This window comes from Salmo salar, chromosome ssa14, assembly GCF_905237065.1.
Source record: "Salmo salar chromosome ssa14, Ssal_v3.1, whole genome shotgun sequence".
NCBI lineage: Eukaryota > Metazoa > Chordata > Actinopteri > Salmoniformes > Salmonidae > Salmo > Salmo salar.
Window position 1 is genome coordinate 9,053,480 of NC_059455.1, and position 23,100 is coordinate 9,076,579.

General features: G+C 42.9%; 1 protein-coding gene across 2 annotated transcripts in view; it reads left to right on the plus strand.

Moving 5' to 3' along the window:
* LOC106568722 (cAMP-specific 3',5'-cyclic phosphodiesterase 4B) overlaps window positions 1–23,100 on the plus strand; it is a 173,382-nt gene that overhangs the window by 122,441 nt on the left and 27,841 nt on the right. For both annotated transcript variants that reach the window (XM_014139302.2, XM_014139303.2), the window contains one exon: window positions 349–398. In XM_014139302.2, coding sequence (XP_013994777.1) covers window positions 349–398 — 50 coding nt within the window. The remainder of the gene's footprint in view (window positions 1–348; window positions 399–23,100) is intronic.

Here is a 23,100-nt window from a genome sequence, read left to right on the forward strand (position 1 = left end):
CTAAAAGCGAAGTCCTCAAGCTAATAACTTTTGCAAACACGTGATAATAGAGTTTTAAGAGCTGAGTTTGAGTGACAGACCATTGAAGTGGGTGATTGACTGTTGTATGACCAGCAGACATTGAGTCAATATTGCCACCCCCCCCCACACACACACACACACACAGATATTAGCATTACCACAGGACTGATACTTAAATCCCATGATAATGAACTATATTTAGCTATATCAAAGTATGTGTGTGTTTCCTCGCAGGTATGCATTTGTCCATGCACACATGTATGTGTACGTGTGTACAGTGCCGCACTGATATCCAGTGTTTCTCTCCTCTCTCTTCTGTGTTTTTAGGAGGTCACCGGCTGCCCCACAGCCTCCTGTAACCAGAGTCTGTCTGTCAGGTGAGCTCTTTGATAAACTCAACCTATCCCCTTAGTCACATTATGTTGAGTTCACATTCAAAGTATGAGTATGCATTATTATGCTTGCTATAACCGTTCATAACAGCTTGTTTCTGTTTATAGCAGTCTGCGAATGCTCAAAAGGCTGTAATGCTTTCATTCATAATGCACTATGCCTTTGTAATGCATAACACATAGCTGGTCATAAAAAGTGTCAACTTTTTTCCACCAAAGACACACAGACAGGGAGATTGACAGATGAATAGACAGAGCCAAAGGGGTAGGGTTGGAATGTAATTAAGCAATAAGGCACAAGGGGTGTGGTATATGGCCAATATACTGTACCTATATTCTTAGGCACGGCGCACCGCGGAGTGCCTGGACACAGCCCTTAGCTGTGGTATATTGGCCATATATCACAAACCCCTGAGGTGCCTTATTGCTATTATAAACTGGTTACCAACGTAATTAGAGCAGTAAAAATAAATATCTTGTCACACCCGTGGTATACGGTCTGAGATACCACGGCTGTCAGCCAATTAGCATTCAGGGCTTGAACCACCCAGTTAATAAAAACATTTATACAATGGGTGGGTTTAGTCCTGAATGCTGATTGGTTAAAACCGCATTCCAGCCGGTGTCTATTCCACAAGTTACCACCGGCTAAATCTATGATGTTAAAATGGCTATTTTGTTCCATCTGACTGCGCAATCCACTGTCTCATCAGACCAGCCAGGCAATTTATAGACTTAATCTCCACTATAAAAATCATCTAGACATTATCTCACATTTCTTTTAGACTAACATTTCATTTTCAACAGCGGAGATTTGTATAAACCTTGTTGTCTGTCTCTCCAACATTTGCAACATTGTTTCAATATTTAAATTCGATCTCCAGCTGTCACATAGTAATAAACGTGTTAGGAGTTGGGAGTCGGGATGAGACAGACAGGCTGGCAGCTTCTCAGCCAGTCGAAATCAAGAATCAGCATCATTTTATGGATATATACAGTGATTCATCCTTTAAAGGTTGCAGCGTACTGCAGCATGGCTTGCATGGTGCCGCATAATTCTATGGCACGTTATTTAAGTGTCAGCCATTGTAACCATTAAAGCTAGTTAGTGCTAGTTTGACCACCAAACGGCATATTTGAGAAGCATTTGATAGCCTTCAATAGTGGCTGTACTAGAGAATTTAATATTTTTTTGTAAGAACATAGCATATGGGACTGATTCTAAGAAATTTTGCTTAATAATTTGCTTAATATTATGGTGTTTCTATTCCAAGAAAAACAAAAAACCCGCTGTACAACATGACGGTCGGGAGTAGGCTACAGTACTAAGAGCATAACATTACTACACCCTAATTGTAGTCTAACCAATACCCAAATGGAGATTCAGTGAAAATAAAAATCTCATTGATTTATCAAGACCAGTTCCCATGCTTGTCTCAGAGCAGCGCGAAATGGTGCTAAAATTGTTGACCACAGCGGGTAGGCTATTGCTTCAAATCCTACTGCTTCTAACTTCAATATGCTCTTTAAATAAATAAGACCTACACCACTTCTAACAGCACATTACTCAACACTAGTGAGACTCATGTCGCCAACGGTAGGCCTACAGTATATCGCAAAAACCGCCAATAATTACATATGGGTCTCCTGTTGGCGGCCGGCATGGGTATCGAACCTGCATCTGTAGCAACGCATTTTGCTCTGCGATGCAGTTTCTTAGACTGCTGCGCCAATCAGGAGGGCTATTATAATACTGTACATGGTGTCCATATCACGTTTCAGGTAAGACCCAAATGCAGACTGTGTTGAAGTAACAATGTTTATTACAGAAACAGGGGCAGGCAACGGGCATGTCAAGGCAGGCAGAGGTCGATAATCCAGAGAAGGGGCAAAGGTACAGGATGGCAGGCAGGCTCAGGGTCAGGGGCAGGCAGAGTGGTCAGGCAAATGGGCTCAGAGTCGGGACAGGCAAGGGTCAAAACCAGTAGGCGAGAAAAAGAGAGACTAGGGAAAAGCAGGAGCTGAGACAGAACGCTGGTTGACTTGACAAACAAGACGAACTGGCAACAGACAAACAGAGAACATAGGTATAAGTACCCAGGGGATAATGGGGAAGATATGCGACACCTGGAGTGGGGTGGAGACAAGCACAAGGACAGATGAAACAGATCAGGGCGTGACAGTCCAGGTCAGGATAACCAAAACATTTATTTAATAAAGACTATCAGAAAGAATATTGGTACTTATTTATTTTGATCCAAAGCCATGAATGAGTGAGTCACTCAGCTTTATGTAGGTGCGGCTATATGATTGTGCCATCAACTTCATAATATATAATGATATTTGAGGTTATTTCATTTTCAAATAAACAAAAGTGAGCAATTGTAATCTGAATAAATGCCAAAATAATATTTGTAAAGGCCAAAACATTTATTTCTGTTTTTAGAGGGAGAAAAACGCTGGGCCAATTTTGTGTCGCCCTATGGGACTCCCAATATTTCTGTAATTCAGTGATATTTATTCCCATAGTAATTCGTTATGGATCCGTAACTAAATAAACATCTGCATTTTGAAAGAGTATGTTTATCATTATTTTATTAACAAAAGCATAAAGATGCTGATTAAGAAATACAGTATTGTACAGTATATGCTTTTACATTTGGATAATAAAACATGTTTATTACTGGTGCAGTCTGACAAGTAAACATAGCCTACAGTACATACTGTAGTAAACATGGGAAAGTGCCTAATTCCTTACATAAGGGAGGGCAAGCCATGTCCAGACTTTCTCGGTGACCTGAAGTACTCATTAACTCTGTCTTTAATGTTTTTTCGGGTTGCTTCAGTCATGGACAGAAACTTCTGAGGCACAGTATGATAAGTGATGAACACCCGGAGGTTCACGAGTAAGCAACATTTGCCTCGGGATCCATCCCAGTTGGTATTCTGTGCCCACTCATGGTATCGCTCTTCGGTTACACATCCTTGGAATAGCAAAACAGCATAACGGTCCGAACGGTCCATGCTGTGCCTGGTGAGCAGTTGGTCAAGTTCTGTTGTCAGAAGAGGAATGGAAATGTCAGGGTGAACCGACGACCTGACGAACCCGCCAGGTATGTTTACTCTGCCTGTCGGAGGAGTTCCAGAGCTCACAGGTGTGCCTGGCATGGATTGAGACTCCATCTTGTTCCTCGCCCTCTTCAACGTGTCGTTCTCCGCCTGACTCTCCGCCAATGCGGCGTGGCTCTGGACCAATGCATCAGCTGTTACCCGTATCTCTGCCCTCAGATAATGTTTCTCTTTCTGCTGGTCTGCCTTCAATGACTCGATCTCAGTCTTCAAAGTTTGAATCTGATTCATGTGCACCTTCATCAGATGAGTAGAATGGTACCGCCCTGAGCACCCATCGATTACAGTGGCCTATGATAGAAACGGTAGATCAACTAAGAATTAAAAGTGACTCCAACACACATGCTGCGTACACATAAGAATCTAGCAAAGCTGACCGCTTTCTTGGCAACCATGCGTTTTTTCGGTGCGGCCCGTTGTTCAGCCCTTTGTCCACTGATCTCCACGGATGGTTGTCGGCATGGTTGTATGCTCTGCATAAATGCATTCATGTTTTTAGTACACAATAATTCGTTTTTTATTTTAATTTAATTTTACCTTTATTTAATTATCGATTTTATTACACAGTATGTCTACACATTGCTAGGCTATATCTTTTTTTTTTAAATGCACTGTAACAAATACTTTTGGTGATCCTCTCAGCTCCGGCTCATTTTCAAGTCCTCTCGTGGTTACGGTCTTAACCCTGGAATGGGTAGCATCATAGAAAGAAGCTGGCTTGATGAAAACAATGTCCATATCGTCTTCTCTTTGGTCACAATGTCATTTTTTTTTAGATAAACAGCTTGTTTTTGAATGGTAACTGTGTTAAGGGTGGAGTTTGGGGCAGGGTGAGGAGTACTGGAAAGGTGTGACTTCCAGCTTACAATAGGCCATAAGTACACAGCAGATCGCCGATTGTCCTCACTTTGATTATGCTGTAACAACATACTGTAGCACCATGACCAGGATCTCTATTCATTTAAGTGAGCAGATTAGAGCTTTCAGGTGAAATGGAAAATCTACTGGAGACATTTCAAAAATACTGGTAGACTTGGGGATTTTTGTCACTGACCGTGCTATTCGCAAGTGTAACACTTAAGAGTACTTAAGCATCGAATACATTGCAAGTAGGGGGATGTTCACACCTACAGTAGCTGGCCTATAAAGAGTCTATTGTCCTGTTAATCAGGCTACAAGTGTTTGAAAACCTGTTTTCAAACTAGCTGTCCATCACTATTGTAAATAAAAACTCAGCATCTTGTTTACATCTTGTTTACATTCTTTATTGTAAGCTCAATGTCAAATAATTTGTATCTACCTTTCCAATTACTTTTAGAGTTTGGGATTTACAAATGTGTGCTTTTCATGTAATTTTTCGTTAAATCCAGTTCGGATTTAAGTTTCACTTTTGACTGACGCCTTTAGTGAGAGGTTTAATATTTAATAATATCTGCCCTCCAAATTCATATCTAAGGGGCATTTTTCACGCCATTATTAGTTACATTGTTTTAGTTTGAACGTGCAGACTGGCACTAAGAACGGTGGGGACGTTTCCCTAGTCCTTTCCCCATGGGCTAGGTCCGTCTCTGTGCGCAGCTCTGCGGCCCATCCCGTGCCCCCTGCCCAAGTGCCTTGAACCTCGCGCGCCCACCGCTATTTCAGTGGATACAGCTGGAAAACTGCAAGGCAATCCCATTGTGCGCCACTCGGGAGCCATGACCAATATATATTGTCCTGCTAATAACAGGGTTAATAATATCTGTGAGGACTACACCAGGCGGTGTCAGAGGAAGGCCCTAAAAATTGTCAGAGACCCCAGCCATAGACTGTTCTCTCTACTACCGCATGGCAAGCGGTACCGGAGTGCCAAGTCTAGGACAAAAAGGTTTCTCAACAGTTTTTACCCCCAAGCCATAAGACTCCTGAACAGGTAATCAAATGGCTACCCGGACTATTTGCATTGTGAGCTCCCCCACCCACCTCACCTTTACGCTGCTGCTACTCTCTGTCTATCATATATGCTTAGTCACTTTAACTATACATTCATGTACAGTACATACTACCTCAATTGGCCCAACCAACCAGTGCTCCCGCACATTGGCTAACCGGGCTATCTGCATTGTGTCCCACCACCCGCCAACCCCTCTTTTACGCTACTGCTACTCTCTGTTCATCATATATGCATAGTCACTTTAACCATATCTACATGTACATACTACCTCAAATCAGCCTGACTAACCGGTGTCTCTATGTAGCCTCGCTACTGTATATAGCCTCGCTACTGTTATTTTTCACTGTCTTTTTACTGTTGTTTTTATTTCTTTACTTACCTATTGTTCACCTAATACCCTTTTTGCACTATTGGTTATAGCCTGTAAGTAAGCATTTCACTGTAAGGTCTACACCTGTTGTATTCGGTGCACGTGACAAATAAACTTTGAATTGATTTGAGAATATCCAAGGGGATTTTATATAATTCTAAATTAATAATAATCGCTTCGTTTAAAAAAATAACAATATTTTGGAGATAATTTCATTTTCAAATAATGTAAAATGAGTGAGAAAAAGGCCATTCTTGAACATGGGGTGAGACATTGTTAATAATTTGTAAATAAAGCCAGATTGTTTTTAGCGGGAGAGAAACCAAAAACCTACAGTCATGTCATGGGTCTCCCAGTCGAGGCATTGAACCAGCATCTGTATCAACACAGCTTGCACTGCTATGCAGTGTCTTAGACCTCTGCGTCATTCAGGCGCTGTACAACGTGACCGGTCGGGAGTAGGCTACAGTACTACAGTAAGAGCAAAATAATCCTAACATTTCCACACCCTAATTGTAGTCTAAGTATCTCTTAGAATAAAAACCTTAGTGTAACAACAGTTTTAGTAAGTAATACTGAAGTCGTGCACAATTATCAGTTTCTATTTAGGTTTATGTTGCCCATTCATTGCCAGTTAGAGACACAGTAGCGCCTTGGGACCCAAAAGCATAATCAGTGCTCTAACTCCCCCTTGTGCTGGTCTGGAGCAATGTAGTAGTGACGCAGGGTACCGTACTAAACCACAAATTACCTCTAAGTCCCGCAGCATAATCGCAAAACCTTTAGTGGAGCAACCACTGTACAAAGAACTATCAATAGAAAACAGGTAAAACGAAACAAAGTGCAGCTAGTTTGCTTTTTTCCAGCTTCAGTTTGAAGTGATTGTGTTAGCTGTGTTGTTGGCTCTGAACAACAGTGTCCTGACGAGAGAGCACATTTTCTATGCCAGTCGAAATTGTGCATCATTAGCTCATTGATATGGAATTATCCAAGTAGATGTCACTAGAAAACAGCTTAAATGCAAATGCAGCTATTTTGCTGTTATTCTTGAGGGACTTTTTGACATGAGTTAGCCGTAGTTGTAAGTTAGCCGTAGTTGGCTAGCTAGCAAACAAGGGATAAGAACGCTGGGTCACATCTCTGGAAACTGAACCGATAGAACAAACGACCAGCCGGCTTGGGGAGCAACCCTAAATTTGTGTAGGGACTATATCTTGTGGAAGGACGAAATAGTATGAATACATTTATCAAAATTACATTTATGAAAATATGTAAATCATTATTTGAATATGATGGTAACCTGTTGTATAAAAGTGATAATTCCCTTGAAGCCAGTGTTTGGAGGCCCCTTGCCAATATGTCCTCCAAAAGCCGGCTTATCGGGCATTATCACTTAAGTAGACACTGGGCATAAAAACAAACGCCCCTCCAGAACCGGGTTCAAATTGTATTTGTTTTCCTTTCAAAGATTTTGTGCGATTTATTTAGCTTCCCTGGCTCAATAGAACCAATTGAATCATCCCAAAAGTGCAAACTCTGCCCATCTGACACTCCAGACTGGTTTAAGCAAATGTTAATTTGAAAGAAAACAAAACTATTTGAACCCAGGTGTGCTCCCCTCACAGCTGAAGGTGCAATGATGCCATTATCATCATCACAGGAATGAACCGTGATGACTAAACAACAACGCCAAAAATATCCTTTTCACTGATGTGACAAGCAGAGAACGATGAGATAGAAAGAGTCTGAAACTGATAGGCGAAGAGGCTTCTCCAGCCATCCCAGATTGATAACAGGTGGAGGATGGAAGGAATGAATGAAGGAGAAGGGGTGGATTCCTGTTTCGCGGGTCCGTCCAAGTTCACTGACGCTCAGGATGGCCTGCATACGGGCCCTCGGCACTTCCTATCACCACAAGAGTAGACTTGCAGGGGAAAAAAATACAAGACGATTGAGGAGTTTTGCATTGTCCTTCCTGCACGTGCAGAGGCAGGAACACATACAAACACCCCAACTTTGTGGGAAATGGACAGTACAGTAAATGGCATACAGTAAATAAAATAAATACAACGATGTAAGTACAGATACTGTGCACATACAAAAATTAAAGCTTACTGTATGTATGACACACCAACACTGTTTAAGACTAGTAAGGACACAATCAAATCTATCTAGTTGCATTTAGAATACATTCACTGATGTGCTCCTCTCCAAATGTTGGTGATTTGGCACATTTTACACTCCATTAAATCGGCATCCGTCACTCTTCAAACCTCTACTTAAATGCCTTTTTAAGTACTCAACAGCTGACATCAACCTAAGTAACGAATCATTGCTAATACTGATTTGAACCATAACAATGAACAAGCGTGTCAATAGGAAAGAAAACCTCACATCCTCCCATTGCTATCCAGCTCTTTGTCTTCTGTTTGTCAAAGCCAATAGAATTTCCATGACAGGAAACGGCGAAGGAAGGGAGAACAGATTTTTCCTGTTTTGCGTCTGTGTTTTGTTAGACGAGACAGTAGTCTTTCATTTAAGATCAACGTCATGGTGGAAAAGGATACCTGCGTTTTTCCGGTATTTGCTCAGTGCATATCACTGCACGATGCATTAAAGGAACCCTCAAGAGAGAGCGGGAGCAGGTGCTGGAGTAAAGATGGAGTAATGAATAGATGAGCATGTGTTGAAAGAGAGCTGGAGTAGAAAAGAAAAGATGGTGAGACAGAGAGGGAGAGAGAAAATAATAGAGAAAGACAACAGAAATGTGACCTTCCTGAGAATGCATGAGGCCAACGGAAACCAGGCTCTCACCACAATAAACAAGTGGACAGCCAGAAAGAAAGAGAACCATGCCAAATGAAATAAACAGGAGAGAGAGAGAGAACTTGACCGGTCCGGTGTCACTAGGTTAAAGAGTGGAAGAGAGATGGAGGAGGCCCAAGTTTTCAAACCAATCCAAATCAGATCAGTAGCATCACTGCGTCACTGGGTGCTAGTTTACAATGTTGCCATTACGAGGTAATGCGAGTGGATTGTGAAAACAATCAAAACAATCTTTCACGTCCGCACGTGTTTTCTGAGTGGATGCTTCACGCCGAATCTTGGCCACATCCCACCAAGCCGCTCATATCAACAACACTGTATTAGATTAGAGGCTTTTCGTGTGTATTAGTGCATTGGCGTCTTGATAAAAGCAATTTTTTCCAGGGAAATACGCAGTTCTGACGTCTTTTGGCGGTCAACGATCGGTATTCGGTAATTAATCTTTAAAGGCTATCACTGGGCGTCACAACATGTAAACTAGTTGGGGTATACATGGCTGGTGGTTGGGTCTGAAAGCATGAAAGGGGAATGTGGCTCGATGGCTTGTTAATCTTCTTTAGAGGGGATGTAACGTTTTAACTGACTCACTTTGAGCAGCCTCTCAGAAAATGTATGTTTACTGTACCAGTGAATGTATGAATGGGACCTTTATGGATGTTTATACAGTGTCTCTGTCCTTCCAATGTCCATACTAATGTAGGATTATTTTATGAGAGTTATTATTATTTCCTTTCACTGTTGGTTTTTTCCCCAGAGTGTTGAACCCTTGCAGGAATCTGTGTTTATATCTCTGCATACTCTGTGTCACGTCCTGACCATAGAAATATGTTATTTTCTATGGTAGAGTAGGTCAGGGCGTCACGTCCTGACCATAGAAATATGTTATTTTCTATGGTAGAGTAGGTCAGGGCGTGACAATGTAAAAATCTGTTGTTTTGCCCCTGAACAAGGCAGTTAACCCCACTAGGCTGTCATTGTAAGTAAGAATATATTCTTAACTGACTTGCCTAGTTAAATAAAGGTTAAATAATAGGAAAATGTATTAAAAAAATATATGAGATGGAGGTTTTGGCTATAGAAGGGGAATCTCTGATCTATGTCCCTAAATGGCTGCCTGCTTGTCAGTAGAGTGGCCGTCCTCCCCTCCAAAATGGAAGGCATCAAGGTTTGGTGGCCAATACCTGCCACCAGTGTTAGCTGCAGTCAAGTGCTAGCTGTTGTCCCAGGCGCACAGGCAGGTCTGGCACCAGCGGCCAGAGATTTGGAGTCTGGGCTTAGCCCCTGAAAAGGTCCAATCTGACGGCAAGGGGTTTACCTCTGAACATTATTGCTACTATACCATCCGCAAGGGCACCGTCCCTGACAGGGTTGTATAGGTATAAGTGGCGGGCGTTCCAGCTTTGGTGCCAAAATAAAGGAATTGTTCCTTTTCAGAGCTCTCTGGTGGACATTTAAATGTTCCTACAGGTGCTTTTTGACCAGGGCCGTTCATTCTCCACCCTGAAGGTGTATATGGCAGCTATTTCAGCAAGTCATGTTAGAATTGATGGTGCAACTCCAGGGGCTCATCCCCTGGCGGTGCGGTTAAAAAAAAAATCTGGGCTGTCTCAGGCCAGTTTTGAAACCTATTGCACCCCTTTGAACCGATGAAGTTTGTGGATCTGAAGATCCTCTCCTACAAGACAGCCCTGCTCGTGGCTTTGGCCTTGGCTAAACGCGTTGAAGATCTCCATGCATTATCTGTTCACCCATCCTGTATGAAGTCCGTCCTTGGTGACTTTAAGGTGACGTTGTGTCTTAATGCGGCCTTCGCCCCTAAGAACATGACTATCACCTACAGGTCTCTAGCTTTTGAGCTTTTTCCCCTTTTCGCCTCCTCTGGGCGTGGTTTAAAGGTTTACCTGTAGGACACGTTTCAAACTCATTCCATGGAGGGCTGAGTGTCTGCAGGTTTTCGCTCTACCCTTGTACGTGATTGATGAATTAAGGTCACTGATTAGTTAGGAACTCCTCTCACCTAGTTGTATAAGTCTTAATTGGACACAAATTGAAAGGAGAAATCAAAAACGTCCCGCCATGGAATGAGTTTGACACCCCTGCTGTAAGAGATATTTGTGCTGCGGCGAGTTGGGCATCTCCACACACTTTTGTGAGGTTTTATTGCTTGGATGTCACTGCCCCCAGTGTAGCACACAGTGTGCTTACAGCTGGACAGGAGAAGGTCAATAGGCAGCATGCAGACTGCACAATACCCAGGTGCCGCAAGTTTTCCTGTCGGGTTGGAACTCTGGGTGGTCTGCCGTGGGCCATTACATTTGGTGTACACGGGTCGGCTTGGGGCGTGATTTCATGTCCCCATAGCTGTGTTGTACCGAGTTGACCGACTGAAAAGGAACTTACAGTTATGACTATAACTACTGTTCCCTGAAGGAGGGAAACGAGATACAACCCGGAAACACACACCCAACAAATATTTTCTGACGTTCATCATCAGTTCAGTTCATAAACTAAGACTCATTTGATGGGAGAATTCGATAAGTCATTAAGTTGATATGCACAGTATGTTTTACAATATCACATTGCAGTTGGTATAAGATTTAAGGATCCAAATGTCTCTTGGGAACCAGTGGAATAGGTGGACTTTTCTGGCCCGCCCAGAAACCACATCGTTACTTTTTTTGTAGTCCGTCAACTCACAACCACTAGCATTGTTGATTGTGTCTCTTGAGAGTTTATAAGTGCAGCTCAATCTCTTTAAACTATCAACACCAACAGTCAAGTTTGATTGACGCCCTCCCCACCACACACACACACACACACACACAACCCCAGCCTGAGGCCCTCACAATGCATTAGGGAGGCTGCTGGCACGGGCTGACTCTAGGGATGGGCCGCAGTCAGCTTTATGGGTGTGCTGACGTCAATAACATAATTCAAATACTAAACCAGCTGCATGCTTCCAGCCCTCAGGATCCCTCTACTCTGGGCTAGACACAGGGAAAACACGACATGGATTTAACATTACACGATAGGACTGAGTAACACTGACTAGCAGACTAGCACTCAGTGACGGAGTGATGCTACTGATTTGGATTGGTTTGAATTCTTGGGCCTCCTCCTTCTCTCTTCCACTCTTTAACCTAGTGAGACTAGACCGATGTCAGACGTTAGGCACATACACAATTAGTTGCATTGTTTGTATTTAGTTGTTGTATTGTTTTATACATCATTGTATTTTTTATTGGTGTGACTGTCCTTGTGTATCAGTGTTTTGTTACTTGTCATGTTTTGTGGGGGGGGGTTTGATCCCAGGAAGAGTAACTGCTGCTTCTGCAAAAGCTAATGGGGATCCAAATAAACAAATATGTCTGGTTTCAAGTTTAAAAACGTTGCAAGGTTAAACCTTTATATGTGTCTTTTCATTTTCATGCTGTTATATTATGTATCTGGTTGTTCTGACAGCTTTGCCAGTGCAAATAGCACTGATGGTGGACTATCCATTTAAAAACCTCTTAAGGTTTTTAAATTTTCACCTAAAATGACATACCCAAATCTAACTGCCTGTAGCAAGGATATGCATATTCTTGATACCATTTTAAAGGAAACACTTTGAAGTTTGTGGCAATGTGAAATTAATGTAGGAGAATATAACACATTAGATCTGGTAAAAGATAATACAAAGAAAAAAAACTGTTCCAAAAAAATTGTTGTTCCATCTTTGAAATGCAAGAGAAAGGCCATAATGTATTATTCCAGTTTAGGCGCAATTTAGATTTTGGCTACTAGATGGCAGCAGTGCATGTGCAGAGTTTTAGACTGATCCAATGAACCATTGCATTTCTGTTCAAAATGTTTTATCAAGTCTGCCCAAATGTGCCTAATTGGTTTATTAATACATTTAAGTTCATAACTGCACTCTCCTCAAACGATAGCATGGTATTATTTCACTGTAATAGCTACTGTAAATTGGACATTGCACTTAGATTAACAAGAATTTAAGCTTTCTGCCCATATCAGATATGTCTATGTCCTGGGAAATGTTCTTGTTACTTACAACCTCATGCTAATCACATAAGCACACGTTAGCTCAACCATCCCGCGGAGGGGACACCGGTCCTGTAGTGGTTTTAACATGGGCTTCCTGCTAATTATTGGCTGTTTCAACTTGTCAATTATAAATGATTTTCAAACAAGTTGTATTTTCTAGCAGTTTGAATTGAGGTGTGTTCTGCCTCCTCATTAATTCACATAGAAGTAGTCCATTTCAGCACTGTGGTCAATTAATGTTTAGGCTTTACTGAGCCGGACAAACTTCTCTCTTCGAGGAGAGCCCACACGCTTCCCAAATGTTTGCACAGATCAAGTAGGCATGAATTGGAACATTTTCTGGCTGGCCTTCCTTGTTGTTTTCCTTACAAATAATAACTTTGGACACGTGTGCGTCCCTATCAAAGTAAGTTCCTTATTTTATGTATATCGTGTTGTCGTTTCTACTGTAGGCGCATACAGTATGTATGTATGGAGCATAATGTATTTACAGTTTTATTCACATTTTCAAGTACTGGTGACAAATAATGCATTCTGATTATTGCATAGATTGTAATGGACACCTATGATGTGTGTAAAATACTTTTTTGAAGGTTGCACTGATTATAATGAGCTAATGCTAAGCTATTTGCCAGCTATGTGTGGCGCCATGTTTTTTACATTATACAATGATTTCTGGGTGTCACGTAAACGTCTGTCAGACCAAAGATGTTATAATAAGGTGAAGGAATGGTTTACCCATCGTTCGGGTAAACTGTGAATGAAGGGAAGTGAACGATCATAGACAACACACACCCTTCAACATGCATACTATCAACAGACTAGAAAGTGTTTTACTTAATTATTTAGATCAATGGTGAGCTCACCCGTGATGTGATTCATTATAAATAGTAATTGTTATTAGCTAATTCATATTGTAGTTTCTGTCAGCCGAGAGTTATAAAAAATATGACCATTTACGTCAATCTTACGTCAATTTTTCCTCAGTTAGCGCTAGGACAAATGTAGCCTACATTTTCCAGTTTGGATGATCGTGTTATGCCGTTGCTACTTCTGTGAATGTCTGAACATTGCATCCAAAAAATAAACTGCTCAAATTTAGGACTTAACTTTGTAAGGACTGTGTTTGTGCTAAATGTTTCTATGAAAAAACCGTGTGGCCAGCTCAAATGCTGATTGTTGCATCAATCGAAAGTGGATGTTCTAAATAAGCTCTCTAATCCCACCTGTTTGTGCATACACTGCAGGGACCACTGTAGAATGATCACACCCGTTTGTTGGTACGAGTGAAAAGGTTCATTCCGATTTTTCAGGGGGTGATGCAGCACCCTTAACACCCCTAAGTTGTTCTTTATAATGCTGAAATAAATGTCCCCAAACCCCATAAATCACACACTCACAAACTGAAAATGTGTGTACATTGTGCAATCAATTGGTGAGAGAGAAACCTAAAATATTATTCATTTGTACATATCCGCTGTAAACATGAATTGCGGCAAAGTTGGTTCCTGTTTCAGTCACGTCTTTGGTCACGTTGGCGTGGGTCATACAAAACACCCTAATTATTGGTTGACAATACAGCCTCCCCCAATGCAGGTGATGGCTGTAGGATGAAGTTGGTGAAGAGCAACTGCCATAGAGATATTGACATCTGTACCATGATAGCGTCTGTGACAGCATAAGGCAGCGCCATTGAGGCTACAACCTATAGGAATTCCCATCCAGTTGACTCCTTTAAAATGGTGAAAGCATGCTGGAAGCCCTCAATGGTTCTGCCCAAGCTAAAACAGCATTTTGGCCACTATCATTCTCTATGGCAACTGCAAAAACCTGCAGTCAAAACTTCATGACCTTTGTTCATGCAGTCGACATGTTGGTGCAAGTCAGATTTTTCTCGGCTCGTACAGGACCAATAAAAGCCAAGTACACTCATTTGGTGGGGGGAAAAAAACATAAAAACAAATAATAATTCTAGATTTGTTTTTAAAGTTGTGACTTATCAGGAAGTAGTGCAGCACCCTCAGCCCCCCCACTTCCTGCGGCTACGGGAATACACCGCTCTGTTTCAGTAACCTGTCTGTATAACCTGTTTTACATTCCACTATGCAATAATCTACCTCTCATGACGTAGTTTACAATATAAAACAAAAGGTGGATGAGAAATGTTTTGTGGGGCCCACACCCATGGCAAACTACGCACACAGTCACGTGTGCGTTTGGGTTTTTGGGCAAGGAATGTGGTTGTTCATAAAGTTTTGGCTCATTGAGTTATCTCATTTTACAGAGTTATGTGTCTTGTGGCTGACCAACTTTGGTGGGAAAGGGCCTACTGACACAAACAATTACACACACACAAGCATACTGTCACGGCTGTTGTAGGAATAAGAGGACCAAAGTGCAGCGTGTGTGTCGTTCCAAATTTTATTTATACCGTGAAACTATGCAGTACATAAATACACTGAATGAAAAAAGAAAAAAAACATGATGCAGAGATGAACACATACACAACTCAAAATTAATCACCCACAAAACCCAGGTGGAAAAACCCCTACTTAAGTATGATCTCCAATTAGAGACAACGAGGACCAGCTGCCTCTAATTGGAGATCATCCCAAACAAAACCCCAACAAAGAAATACAAAACTAGAACCTGAACATAGAAATAGAAAACATAGGGGAAAAAACTTACACAGAGTCCTGTGTAACACAGAAGAAGACCACGATATTAGCCAGCTCTATATCGCCATGCTGGAAGGATAGCTCCATGTGATCTGACCACGAACCCAGATCCACACCTGTATCCTGCAATTCAGACTCCGCTGAGGTAAAGGTACCTAGGGGAGGATCCCTCTTTTCATTTACACCATTCTCGACAACCGAGTGTCTTGACTGTGGGGAAAATACTATTTTTATTCAGCTCACACGTGGAGGACACAACACTCTTACCACCGTGGAACTTGGGGTAGAGACAATGTGTTTAAGTGCCGATGTTTGCCTGAAGCCCGGCCCACATTGGGTTCGGGGGCTTCGGCTACCAGTGATGTAACCCGATTGGCCATGCCACCTCCCCTCTCATCGTGCTAGGTTCGCCACGGAGGGACCAGCTTTTCACTTCACTCTTGGGAGTAAAATGTTACGTGTGCCAAGCAGACTGGTGCTGCTCTTGTGGAACAGGACAAGCAGGAGCAGACTTGGGGGTGGACCCGGAAGCCAGGGCAGCTCGCTAAGCCACTCTGTCTGCAGACCCTCTAGAACAGGGATGGGCAACTCCAGTCATCACGGGCCAGAGTGCTGCCACACTTTTTCCCCATCCCTAGCAAAATAATTAAAGTAATTGCATTCGAAACTGAAGATCATAATTAGTTGATTATTGGAGTCAGGTGTGTTAGCTGGGGCTAAAGTTTGACACCAATCAGGCCCCCGAGGACTGTCAATCCCTGCTCTAGAAGACGATGCCGCTGCAGCAGCAAAGGTCCTCAGAGGAAGGAAAAAGTGCAGCCTCCTACTTCTTTTTATCCTCAAAACGAGACAAACAACCCCGTAGGAGAAATAGGCTCGTCCGTGTACAACTGGCCATACCACCACGGTAGCCCCCATGCTTCTCCAGACATGCCTATGTAAGAATGCTGTTCATCGACTACAGCTCAGCATTTAACACCATAGTACCCTCCAAACTCGTCATTAAGCTCGAGACCCTGGGTCTCGACCCCACCCTGTGCAACTGGGTCCTGGACTTCCTGACGGGCTGCCCCCAGGTGGTGTGGTGAGGTTAGGAAACAACATCTCCACCCCGCTGATCCTCAACACTGGGGCCCCACAAAGGTGCGTTCTCAGCCCTCTCCTGTACTCCCTGTTCACCCATGACTGTGTGGCCATGCACTACTCCAACTCAATCAAGTTTGCAGACGACACTACAGTGGTAGGCCTGATTACCAACAACGACGAGACAGCCTACAGGGAGGAGGTGAGGGCCATCGGAGTGTGGTGTCAGTAAAGTAACCTCACACTCAATGTCAACAAAACAAAGGAGATGATCGTGGACTTCAGGAAACAGCAGAGGGAGCAGCCCCCTATCCACATCGACGGGACAGTAGTGGAGAAGGTGGAAAGTTTTAAGTTCCTCAGCGTACACATCACGGACAAACTGAAATGGTCCACCCACACAGACAGCGTAGTGAAGAAGGCGCAGCAGCGCCTCTTCAACCTTAGGAGGCTGAAGAATTTCGGCTTGTCACCAAAAACACACAAACTTTTACAGATGCACAATCGAGAGCATCCTGTCGGGCTGTATCACCGGCTGGTACGGCAACTGCTCTGCCCACAACTGTAAGGCTCTCCAGAGGGTAGTGAGGTCTGCACAACGCATCACCGGGGGCAAACTACCTGCCCTCCAGGACACCTACACCACCCGATGTCACAGGAAAGCCAAAAAGATCATCAAAGACAACAACCACCCGAGTCACTGCCTGTTCACCCCGCTACCATCCAGAAGGCGAGGTCAGTACAGGTGCATCAAAGCTGGGACTGAGAGACTGAAAAACAGCTTCTATCTCAAGGCCATCAGACTGTTAAACAGCCATCACTAACATTGAGTGGCTGCTGCCAACATACTGACTCATCTCTAGCCACTTTAATAATAAGAATTGGATGTAATAAATGTATCACTAGCCAATTTAAACAATGCCATATATATAATGTTTACATACCCTACATTGCTCATCTCATATGTATATACTGTACTCTATACCTTCTACTGCAGCTTGCCTATGCCGTTCGGCCACCCCTCATTCATATATTTTTATGTACATATTCTTATTCATTCCTTTACACTTGTGTGTATAAGGTAGTTGTTGTGAAATTGTTAGATTACTTGTTGGATATTACTGCATGGTCGCAACTAGAAGCACAAGTAGTTTGCTACACTTGCATTAACATCTGCTAACCATGTGTATGTGACCAATAAAATTTGATTTGATATGCGCAAGATGAAATCATCCATAGCAATAATCTAATCTACTGTAGGAGCTCTGCATGGGGCTCCCCAGCAGCCAGAACCGTGGCCAGGTCAGTGCTTAAATCGGGAGCTACGGGTTGGGGTTAGCATCCCTTTGTTAGCCAATGGTCTAGATAGCCAGCTAGCTTCCCACCAAGCGAAAGTGGTTGCATGAGCTGGTTCGACCCAGGGCAGCCTGAACATGCACCCAGCCCGAGACGTACAAGACAACACTTTGTGAGTATCATTCAAAGACACGCTGAAACCACATGACTGCGGGCAAGGTTGTGAACTCGAACCCGGCGTAGCCCTTTTCACTCACAGCCACTGTCATCCTGTGTACGGGTTGAAAATGTACAATTTTGTCATTGATAGGTGCCTAAACAGGAACTCAGTGGCTGTACAGTAGCATGCTATACATGACGTCAGAGCTCAGGTTCTCCCCTTTAAAGCTCTGTATCGGTTTTGACTGACAGCCATTATAAACTTGAGCACCACAAGTCCACAAGAGAAGATGCCCCTATCCCTCCGACTAATTGGGCTACGTTTGCACATTTGTTGTTGTCTGAGTGAGGGAAATTCTGTAAAACGAGGAGTCAATGTGTTCTGAAAGATGAGACGCTGAGGATGATAATGAATACCACTTTGATGTCATACAAGCAAACCACACACACGAGTCCAAATGTGCAGATCACATTTCCATATTGGAAAACTCACGTCATTTACAGTATCAACGTTGATGATCGCTGTGTTTTACAAGCATGAAGTGCGTTATATCCTGGGTTGTCCTGAACAGAATTTGCTGCAGAACACGCGCCTATATGCACTCCACACGCACCAAAATTACAATCTGTTTGTCTGAATTGCCTTTTGAAAGTCTAACACTGTAAGATCGTATTTTATAACTTAGCTAGCCACGTCGGCAATAGAATACGCTTTCAAATGATGCCCACCTGACCCAGATTGCGATTTATAATGGAACGTTTTTGGATTGTGTAAACAACAACAGTAATTGTGTGATGGTGGGCTACGCAGGGCTGTGTTCCAAACAAAAACTACAAGTGTTCTTGCTTCAGTTCCTCAATGGCAAAGCTAGGAGAGCTCATAAAAGCACCTTAAGCCATAAAAGTGCATTGAAATTACTTAGGAACTGTGCACAGTTTGGAGAGGTGTGTGTGTGTCCACTTGGAGACACCAGTTAGACATCTCACTCAAACCCTTGTCCTAATTTTTTCTTATCTTGCACCTACTCCAAATGCCTATGAATATTCTTATTATGTTACTGAATCCAGAGTTTTGTCAGATTTCGTTATTGACAAAATGCTGTGAAAAGTACAGTAAATGTGAAATGCACATACATTTCAGTGGTAATGTTTAGATTCAGTCTTGTGTCCTCACCTTTGGTCTGATCCTTTCCCCATAAGGTCCAATGTGTTCTCTTTCAATTGATACCATGGTCATGAATATGGTTTTTATAGTTCTTCTGTTTATAAGCATTTCAATTTGGCCCTACATTTCATATAGGCCCATTTTCACGTGTGTAAGGGGTTAACAGCCGCCTTCGACTCGTTTGTGCTTTTCATCTTACTTACAACCAGTTAGCGAGGCTAAACAAGCAGAAGAATAACTAACAAATTGGTAGGGAACCTCAAGAAACTAGTTACCAAACTTTAAGACACTAAGTCCAGAAGGATGAGAACACCCTCCTTGTAAGTGGGACAGTTAAGTTGGAGTAAAAGCCTGATAAATGATGTGTTCTAATGTTCATTTTTAAGAAATGCGTGAATTGTATAGCTCTGCTTGAGATCAAGAGCGTAAGAATTTAAGGAATGGGTCTTCCGGTAAGGCACGGTGTTCATTAGAGTGATGCCTGACAAGGCCAATGTTCTTCAGTAGAGGGCTCTAGCGCACGGACTCCGCAATAGCTGTGTTTAACCGAGTTGACCGACAGAAAGGGAACTGAGTTTTGGGCCGTAGCTGCTGCACTTTCCTGTAAATGAACTAGTACATACTGTACCATGGCCCATAAAATGACATATATAGTAACTGATTCATAGGATTACTGTGCCTAGCCAGCGTTCCAGTTAGCTTGCTTCGCTCAGTTTGATCTAATGTATAGTGTTATGTCATGTCAGCACTGGTCTTCATCCAGGCATGAAGTTGGGGTGGAGAGGGGGGGTTGAGGAGAGAGAAAGGGGCAGTGTGAGGTGGATGGGTGGACGGAGGTGGGGTGTGGGGGGCGGATGCCCAGGCATGCCTTAGTGGGTGCCGCTGATGGGTCTCTGACAGAGGCTGGTTTGTGGGCTAGAGAGAGAGAGAGAGAGAGAGAGAGAGAGAGAGAGAGAGCACAGAGAGAGAGAGCACAGAGAGAGAGAGAGAGAGAGAGAGAGAGAGCACAGAGAGAGAGCACAGAGAGAGAGGAGAGAGCACAGAGAGAGAGAGAGAGAGGAAGGCTAAGTCCACACAGAGGCCTGTTTTCCTCCCAGGCTCCCAGCATATGGCTGAAGCATTAAAACCAACAACGTCTGGCTGCGAATAAAGGAAGACCTCCGTCTGCCAGAAAAAAAAGGCCTGTTGTCTGGAAAAGTATGTTGCGATCTGTCTCTCTTGAGTTCATTTTCCGACCTGAGTAATGCATCAGCCCCGCCACCGTTGACTGGCGACATTGTGAAATGTCTCCTGACCTATATAGCGGTGCATTTATAATCAACTAGGGACTAGGGCCCTATCGATTCTTGTTGTGTCTCGGTTGAGTTGAAACACTACAGCTCCTCACTACAACAAGTAGGACATTATATGTTTTCGAAACCTCAATGCACATACAGTATTGTCACAACTCACGACACTAGATTGGGCAGCACTTTTTTTTTTTTTTTTAAACAAGAGAAGCCCGTGGTCAACTTTTTTGGTTCATCCAAACATACCTTAGGGCCAGAAGTTTTTCCTAACCACATGACCTGACTCAGAAATACTTTGGGCCCTGTGTAATTAGCTTACCAGAGTTTGTCCTGGTCAGGTGACGTGGTCAGGAACACCTCCCTAATAACTTGTGTGTGTGTGTGTGTGTGTGTTTGAACAGAATGAACCAACCACCATTTATTTCTCCTATGAAGGGAATCACATTACAGCCGGTTTTAATGATTCAGTTAGTGGTCTTTGATGTTGGCGCGGTGACTGCACTTTGAAACCCTCTAATATCCCTTTATACATCCTCCATGGAGGGAAAAGGCAGGATGTGGTTCCACCTTCTTGGCACGTCTCGCACCCCGATGGCTCGGGCCAGGCAGCTGCTTTGTGGTGCTTGCCGGATTTCAGCAGCACACCCCTTTATGAAGGCTTCCCTTTGATGGACCTCCACCGTTTCTTGCGTGCCACAAGACTTAGCATTAACTTGGGGAGCTAACATAAGTCTTCACATCGTATTCAAGGTTATTCATCACCTTTGATGAAGCTGTAGCATGTGTCACTCAGTGTCACTTTCAGGTCCACCACTACAACACCTGTGTGTGACGGACCAGGATTCGAACCCAGGTCTCCTGCGTGCCACAAGACTGTTACCCCTCTTAACTAAAGCATTCGCTTGAGGAGCTAACATAAGTCTTCAGGTCTTAGGCAAGTTTATTCATCACTCAAGTATAATTCACCTAACCAACCCTGTTATACATGGCTATAGTCCAGAGTCTTCATAAAAGTTGTTGAGAGAAAATAGGTGCCGCTGCAGTAACTCGCCTTCTGCTATTAGGTTTTTTGAGGAGGGACTCAGATTTCATGGTTGCTCTTTTTGACAGTACACAAGTTCATAGGTTTTGCGATGGTGACGTCATTGTGATGTCAAAGCGCTTTGATGTGCTTTTACCCAAGTTATTGACGCAAATTGCTGTAACACACACTGGTTTGTCCCATTGTGCGAAGCATATGGGTCCAATCCGTTCCATATGTGATTCCTTCAAAGTGGAGATCAGGGTTTCCCACAGAAACAATGTTCAAAGGCAGAGCAGCCTTTTCGGTAGGTACTGCATTCACAGTGAGTGATACAGCACTGTATGATAAGGACAAGTAGTTGTCCCCTGACCATGTTACTTCAACAAGAAAAACTTTTGGCCAGATAGGCTATAACTAGGCCCATACATTATTGGCAATAACTATACCTCTTTCTTTCTTGATCAGGTCACTTGGTCCAAGGAAAACTCCTAGCCCCAAGTATGACCAATCTGGGGCTCACATGATTATGTGACAAAGAAACGTTCCTCTCCAGGTCAAATGTCAGTCATAGTCAACCACGACTCTCCAACCACTCCAGTCCAGTGATCCATCCTCACAGAAATCCACTCCAAGCTTTTTGTGGGATGAAGTTGCCTTGGTGTCTCAAACCCTGGGTCTGGTCTCCCCCCAGCTTAGGGAGTAAAAGTTTGCCTCTCGTGTTGCATGTGCCTTGCCTTTTGATATATATTTTTAAATCTCTCTTTCTCTCTCTCCCCAGCTAACAATTCTAGGGAGAGAGAACGTTTTTGTAATGTTACCCGTAATGTTCCCCTGACGTTTGTGTGCAGTTTTCCGTTAGTTAGGGGAACATTCTATGTAGGTTAGCGAAAGCCTCCTGAGAACCTATTTAGTATGTTCTGGCATTAGAGTTAGGAGAACATTCCCTTAATGTCAAACAGAACTTACCCAGAATGTGGTTACCATGTTCTCAGAATATTGTATATGGGTCATTTTACAGAAGTGATGCAAATTGGGGGTTGAAAGAAATTATCTAATTTATATCCTATTTTCCCAAAACTTTCAGCACACGTCTTCCAACATATGTCAGGTAAATATATATTACACGCACGCACGCACGCACGCACGCACACACACATACATACATACACACAGTTGAAGTCGGAAGTTTACATACACTTAGGTTGGAGTCATTAAAACTTGTTTTTCAACCACTCCACAAATGTCTTGTTAACAAACTATAGTTAGACATCTACCTTGTGCATGACACAAGTCATTTTTTCCAACAATTGTTTACAGACAGATTATTTTGCTTCTAATTCACTGTATCACAATTCCAGTGGGTCAGAAGTTTACATACAGTAAGTTGACTGTGCCTTTAAACAGCTTGGAAAATTCCAGAAAATGATGTCATGGCTTTAGAAGCTTCTGATAGGCTAATTGACATAATTTGAGTCAATTGGAGGTGTACCTGTGGATGTATTTCGAAGCCTACCTTCAAACTCAGTGCCTCTTTGCTTGACATCATGGGAAAATCAAAAGAAATAAGCCAAGATCTCAGAAAAGAATTGTAGACAAGTCTGGTTCATCCTTGGGAGAAATTTCCAAACACCTGAAGGTACCACGTTCATCTGTACAAACAATAGTACGCAAGTATAAACACCATGGGA